The following is a 7,002-nucleotide window of genomic DNA, read 5'->3' as shown; positions in this document are numbered from 1 at the left end:
ATCAAACACCACACTATGAATACAGATGGCTTAGATTTGGCACAACCCTCAAAGGGCTTATAAACAAGCAGTCACTCTGTTGTAATTGTCACTGTTTTAACTAAGGGGAATCTAGGGTATTATGGGAGGGAGAAGTCCCTGAGTCCTGCATCAGTTTTGGAATCAGCAAGAAGCAGACAACATACTTATCTGGGATTTTTTAAAAAGATTTTTATTTCTTTATCTTTAGAGGGGAAGGGAAGGAGAGAGGGAGAGAAACATCAATGTATGGTTGCCTCTTGTGCATTCCCTGCTGGGAACTGGCCTGCAATCCAGTCATGTGCCCTGACTGGGAATCGATCCTTTGGTTCCCAGGCCTGTGTTCAATCCACTGAGCTACGCCAGCCAGGGCCTTATCTGGGATTTTTGAACGGATGTTTTACAGATTGGACCATTTTTGTGGTGTAGGCAGGGTTAAAGTGGCCAACAGGGATGCTGAGGCATCCATGGCTATCAACAGAGGAAAGACAACCCCACCTGAGACTGAAGGGACAAGGGTTAGAAATGGTGTTGCAGGACCTCGTAAGAGCTGGACACATTGCAAAGGGGCTATGTGACACCAGCTATCATTCTAGAAAAGCACAGTGATTGCCAGAACCACAGCAAAACAGGCCGGAGCAGGAGGATAAATACTCTGACTTCTTTCTCCTTCTGCTCTCTGATCTCCTGTCTGTGCCTCCTACTGGCCAGGTCCATCTGTAAACCAGAGACAGGGGTGCCTGGATTATCCAGGTAGTCTCTAAATGGAAGGACAAGTATCCTTATACAAAGGAGGCATAAGAAGAATTAAGACAGAAGAGAAGGAGGCAATGGGATAGAAGCAGCCACAGAGAGAAGATGCTACACTGCTGGCTTAGAAGATGAAGAAAGGGACCTTGAGCCAAGGAATGCAGCTCTGGATGCTGGAAAAGGCAAAGAAAACAGATTCTCCCCAGGGCCTTTGGAGGGAGCTCACCTGCTTACATCATGATTTTAGCCCAGACAACTCATTTCAAACCCTGGTGTCTAGAACTGTAAGAGCATAATTTTGTTTTAAGCCACTAATTTGTGGCAACTTGTTACAGCAGTAATAGAAGCCTAAATAGCTTAGAATAAGGATGATTAAGAATCAACATATAGATTCAGAATGTCTGCTTCCTCTAAAGTCCAATGACTGGACCCTGGATGAAGTTCATTATGTGATATGACTTGTTACTTGCAAAAATATGACTTTTGTTCTCTTCATGCCCACACCCAGTTCTCCTGAAAAATCCAGACATTAAACTTAGCAGTGGACAGAGCTTGAACAGTCCTCAGTAGTCCTCAGGCCCTTTGCAAACAGATTTCTGTCAGGCCTGTCCCCACCAGTTTCAAACACACCGGGCATTCCCTCACCCCCTGTAATGTGTTGTCTGAGTTTTGAATAATAGCATAAGAAATCTTGAGTGTAAGGCTAAAATCATCCATGCTTCTCTGATGGTCTTGCTGCCTTTGTACTAATCAGTTATACACAGTCAGTTATCCTTTCCTCTCAACTAGTCTTTCAATTCTTCAAGACAAGGAACTCTATCCCAATTTCCTAATGCACTTGGCAGCTAGTATGATCCAGTCAATGTCTGAGTCTGGCAACTCCACAATGTAGTTTTGGATACAATAGTTTGTATTGAATAGGCTAGTTTGAACACCGGTTAGTAGTGCACTGGTTCACTACTGAGTGTGCATTACCATTCAAAATCTTAGAAGACTGTAGCTCTTTGTTTTTGAGAGTGAGTGAGACACGAACCCCACCATTTGTAACACATAATAAATGTTGACTTCAGGAACCAGATTGCCCTCTTTTTTTAATTTCTATTTTTATTTTATTTATTTATTTTTAATGGTATTTTTTCGTTACCATTTATCCCCTCTATACCTTCATCCACCTCCACCACACCGCCCCACAATAATCACCACACTGTTGTCTGTGTCCATGAGTTCTTTCTCTTTTTTTCTTGTTTGCTCAATTCCTCCACCCCCGACAACACCCCCCTCAGAGCTGTCAGCCTGACCTCTATCTATGAGTCTGCCCCTATTTTGCTAGTTAGTTCAGTTTGTTCATTAAATTCCACATATGAGTGAAATCATATGGTAATTGTCTTTCTAAGACTAGCTTATTTCACTTGGCATAATGTTCTCTAGGTCCATCCATGCTACAGCAAAAGGTAAAATTTTCTTCTCTTTTATGGTCAAGAAGTATTCAATTAAGTAAATATGCCATAGCTGTTTTATCCACTCATCTACTGATGGACACTTAGCCTGCTTCAAAATCCTGGCAATTGTAAATAATACTGCAATGAACATAGGGGTGCACATATTCTTTCAAATTAGTGTTTTGGGTTTATTCAGATAAATTCCTAGAAATGGAATTGCTGGGTAATATCCTAGGTTTAAGTCCCAGGTTTGCCACCAATCAACTATGTGACTTTGGGAAAATCACTTAACCTTCCAACCCTGATTTTCCTCAGCTGCAAGATTGACATTCTGTTAGTTGCAGGATTATTGTAAGTATTAAATGATGCCTAGCACGGAGCTTGGTGTGTAAGAAGAATAAAAAAAAGATACCCACTCCTTCTATGACTCCCTATATACTCCTTTTCAAAACGGAGAGGCCAAGATTGTTTAACTCCTTCGGGGCACAGTTGGAGAAGTGTATCTTGAAAAAGGGAGTTGATCATCCTACAACCAGGTCCTATACTACTGTGAAGGGAATGAGATGAGTCATAAATGTGCAGGGTCAGACCATGTTTTTCCATAAAATGTTGATATTTTATTCCCTATGAATTTTTGGCATTGATTCTGACTTTTCAAAATATTGCATTAAAATATTATTTCGCTTGATAACATACTTTTTGGGCACCATGTTAAATTTTGTGCCCAAAGCGATGTTTATTCACCTGGCCCTAGTCCTGCTCTGCCTACAGTACTTTATGTCAGTCACACCACGACCTAAGCACCGGACCACAGCAGCCAGAGTAGCCTGCAGAAAAAGCCGTGGAATCTCCTTTGAGTTTGAACTCCTGCTTTCCAAGCCCAGGAATGTCTTACCCTACCTAGGACCAGAGCGTAGGGCGTGGACTACAACTCCCGGAAGGCAGCGCAGCGCGGAGCTCTCGCCCATTGGCTGCATGGGCCCCGCCCCCGCCCCACCCCGCCCCTGCGGTGATGACCCAGGGCAGCGAGGCCGGGGCTGGAGTGCTCCTGAATTTCCTAGCGTACTCAGGGGACTCTCGACCAGGCCAACAGGCTTGATGGCCATGCAGCCGGTGTCCCGGATGCTGCGGCGGGTCCTGAAGTCCAGTGTCCGGGGCTGCAGCTCAGGGGCTCCGGTGACGCAGCCCCACCCCAGGGAGCCTTCCCAGTCTGCAGCGGAGGTGAGCCCGCCGGTGTCTTCATCTTGCCCCTTATAAAGCCCCGCCTGTCTGAGGTCGCTGCCTCTGGGAGGGGCTCCCCGTGGCTTAAATGGGGTGGGAAGAGGAGTGGAATGATGTTCTCTAGGCTGCCCAGTCTCTTCTGGTACTTCCACCAGGATGGGGGAGGGGGTTCGCTCTTTGGGGTCTTGCTTTAAAAACCTCCCCGCCCATCCGGCCGTGCAACCCCCACTAGGAGTGAGTGGCTGCTCGAGATGAGAGCAGGTGGTAGGACCCTGGGTCCTGTGAGATCTTACTAGTACCCCTCTCAGCCCCGCCTCACACACTCAACCTCTTCCTCCCCATCCCCTAGCCGAGGTCGTCTGTGTATGATCGGGAGTTCTTGTGACACCCTGCTGTGAGGTGTGACACTAAAAGTATCACCTTGGTGCCACTGATAGTTGTCACTTCGGAAGTCACAGGGCTCTGATTGGTTTCCTGTTTCATTTTTATTTCCCTCTGGAGGGTTCAGCCGCATTTTAGAGCAGCCCAGAGAAGGACCTGGGCTTTTCCACGTTAGGGATTCCCATGTCTCTTGAGGGTTGGGATCGGCGCCCTCAGCCCTGAACAGCACCCTCAGAGAGATGCTTATAAGTTTTAGGTCTGTGGTTCTTTTGTGCACATGTTCAGAGAATAATTTTGGGAGAAACATCTCTTTTTATGTGGTGGAACCTCATTTTTAAACCCATCCAGTCTTCCGTCTCCCAGAACAAGGCTTAGTGTCCTGGAGTTCGTTGATCATGCTCCCACCACCACTCCCACAGCCACTGCCCAGTGACAGGGAGCCTAGCTTGCCTTCTCCTCTGGGATAGTCAGAGAAGCAGGCCCAGTTGCTGGCAAGTGAAGTTTTCCAGTATCTTTGACTCCTGAACTCCACTGAGGGAAAAATAGGGAAGCAAAGATTGCTGAGAGATCTTTAAACAGTTCAGGAAAGGGGAAGTTTCTTCTTCTACCTGCCTCTGTCAGTGGTGCCTGTACTAAGTGCTTTAGGCCTCAGAGTAAGTCATGGAGTCTGTGTTTCAGGTGGGAGGACTTATCGATGCCAACTTCCCTGGAGTGATAGGGCTGCAAAGGGGAATTCAAATTCTGGTAGGAGTGTCCAATCTTTTGGTGTCCTCACCACACTGGAAGAAGAAGTTATTTTGGGCTACACATTAAATACATTGTGACACGTAATCACAAAAATATCTCATAATGTGTTAAGTAAATTTACAATTTTGTGTTGGGCCGAATTCATAGCCCTCCTGAGCCACATGTGGCCCACGGGCTGCAATTTGGACACTCCTGCTCTAGTGCCTGTGGGGAGAACAGGGGAGAGAAAAAAGATACCCACTTACTCTATGACTCCCTATATACTCCTTTTCAAAACGGAGAGGCCAAGATTGTTTAACTCCTTTGGGGCACAGTTGGAGAAGTGTATCTTGAAAGAGGGAGCTGATCATCCTACAACCAGGTCCTATACTACTGTGAAGGGAATGAGATGAGTCATAAATGTGCAGGGTCAGGCCATGTTTTTACATAAAATGTTGATATTTCATTCCCCTCTCGTTCCTTACAATGTGGGAGGAGCTATAATTAGCAGGTAAGAGCAGGGACTCTGGAACAGAATGCCTGGATTTGAATCCCAGCCTCCCCACATGCTAGGTGTGTGAACTTCACCTCTCAGTGCTCTGTCTTCTTCTCATGTGTGAAGTGGGAATAATAGTGTCTGCTCCATAGGGTGTTATAGGGATTCAAGGAGTTAATGTATATACATGCATACTTAGAACAAAACCTGACACATGTAAGTGCCAGGTTAAGTATGCATTTTTTGTGGTTATTATTATCTTCATTGCCATTGGTGGTGCTGTCTCCTTTCAGTCCCCTCCTACATGGACATTGAAGATAGTCATTCTGTCAGCTGTTTGATCACAGACCTCCCGTCTTGGATGCTCCTCACTAGGGTTATCTTCAGCAGACAGGTTGTTCCTTGAGTGCTGGATGCTGCCCACCTTTCTTGGAATTTCCCCATAGTGTTTAACACTAGTCTGCAGGCACTGAAGTCAGCAGATATTTTTGGCTTTTTGGGATCCAACTAGTGAGGGGGCACAAATCATAGGAAAGCACAGGAAAGGAAGCCCAAGTTTTCACCTTTGCTCTGCCTCTAATTTTACCTGGCCCCTGGAGTGGGCATTTCTTCCCTCTTCAGGTCTTTAAAACCAGAGGGTTGAACCAGCCCATGTTTAGACAGTGGGAGGAGGGCACAGACTGTCTTTAAGAGACTCAGGTGAGACAAGTCTGCAGATATATGTATGTGTATGTGTATGTGTGTATACTCAGCCTATCCTCAGAGCTTGCCCGTTGGCTAGAGCAGGGCGGGGGATGGTGCCTGGGACCCCTCTCCCCCTTTCCCTTCCTGCAGAATACCTGTTCCCACAATCCCCACAGGGCCTTGGCCCTCTGGTTTGGGATAGGGGGTTGCTTGGAGAGATAGACAGGAAAGCCACTGGGTAGATAATATTTTGTGGTTAGGGTGTGGGTGTAAGAGAGATGTGAGGAGTGGAGTGGGAGCTGGCTGTGAGGACAGTGGAAAGGAGGCTTGGCGTGTTGTCCGAGGATAGGCTGAGCAGCTTCTACACATAGAAAGGGGAAGTCGGGGTGGGTGGCTCAGTGGGGAGGTAAGACCGGGAGACAGCTACCTGCCATGGCTATTGGGGTAGCCCAGACTGTCTTCTGTATAGGGCTTACCGCAGTCCAGAAGTACTGAACCCCTCTTTTTCCCCCTAAGGCTCCAATTCAGGCTTCGTTGGGGCAACAGAGGGCTGGCCTCAAGTCCCGGGCCTGCTGCCTGGGGCAGCGGGGAGAGGGACTCTGCAAGACCAAGGCATCCAGCTGTGCAAAGGGCTGGAAAGAAAAGATGTTGGAGAGGGGGTTATGGAGGAAGGAACCCAGCATAGGAGAAGGTAGGAGGGGACAGCAGGGCCTGGCCTAGGGCAGGACACATGGAGGGAAAGAAGACAGAGGGATAGCTGTGTGTTTTCTTAACTCGCAGCCTGCCTAGGTCTTTAAAAATTTGCTCTGGTAAAGTGTGTCATTCCTTGTCAGGAACCAGAGATGTGAAGACTTCACACTTAGGGTGGGGAGGAGGGAGAGGCAGGTGCTAGGCCTAAGTCCTCTCTCATATCAGAGGTTAATTTTGAGGCACCCGTGATATACATCACCACAAATAGCAGGTCAGTCAGGGCCAGTCATGTTTGAGTTTGGCACCTACTTTTTCTCTTAAATAACCCTACTACTCAGTATATATTGTGGAGCTCTTTGGGGGCTGGACTTTAGCATTGAAATTAAATGCCCAAGGTTAGTGAATAACAGCTAGGGGAGGCACTTAGTTCCTTTATACCACCATCCCCCACCCCCTTCTCCATCCCAGTCTGTACTGGGCAGGGAGACAAGACAACCAGGTGGTGGGCTGCTGAGTACCTGGTTAGTCACACTAGTATTGGTGGTCCTGGAGGGGCACAGACACCATTGCCCTGCTTTGGGTGCATGACAGCAGGTT

At 47.2% G+C, this 7,002-nt stretch overlaps 1 protein-coding gene across 3 annotated transcripts in view; it reads left to right on the top strand.

Annotated features, from left to right (window-relative positions):
- Positions 1-3,199: 3,199 nt before the first annotated feature.
- MOCS1 (molybdenum cofactor synthesis 1) overlaps positions 3,200-7,002 on the top strand; it is a 43,133-nt gene continuing 39,330 nt past the window's right edge. For all 3 annotated transcript variants that reach the window (XM_037052125.1, XM_037052118.1, XM_037052133.1), the window contains exon 1: positions 3,200-3,428. In XM_037052125.1, the coding sequence (XP_036908020.1) occupies positions 3,306-3,428 (123 nt within the window). In that variant the 5' untranslated portion in view covers positions 3,200-3,305. The remainder of the gene's footprint in view (positions 3,429-7,002) is intronic.

Source organism: Sturnira hondurensis, unplaced genomic scaffold (assembly GCF_014824575.4).
Source record: "Sturnira hondurensis isolate 20B ecotype Veracruz unplaced genomic scaffold, ASM1482457v3 Scaffold0000880, whole genome shotgun sequence".
Classification (NCBI taxonomy): Eukaryota; Metazoa; Chordata; class Mammalia; order Chiroptera; family Phyllostomidae; genus Sturnira; species Sturnira hondurensis.
Note: the sequence above shows the minus strand (reverse complement) of the source record. Positions and strands in the feature narration are given on the sequence as shown.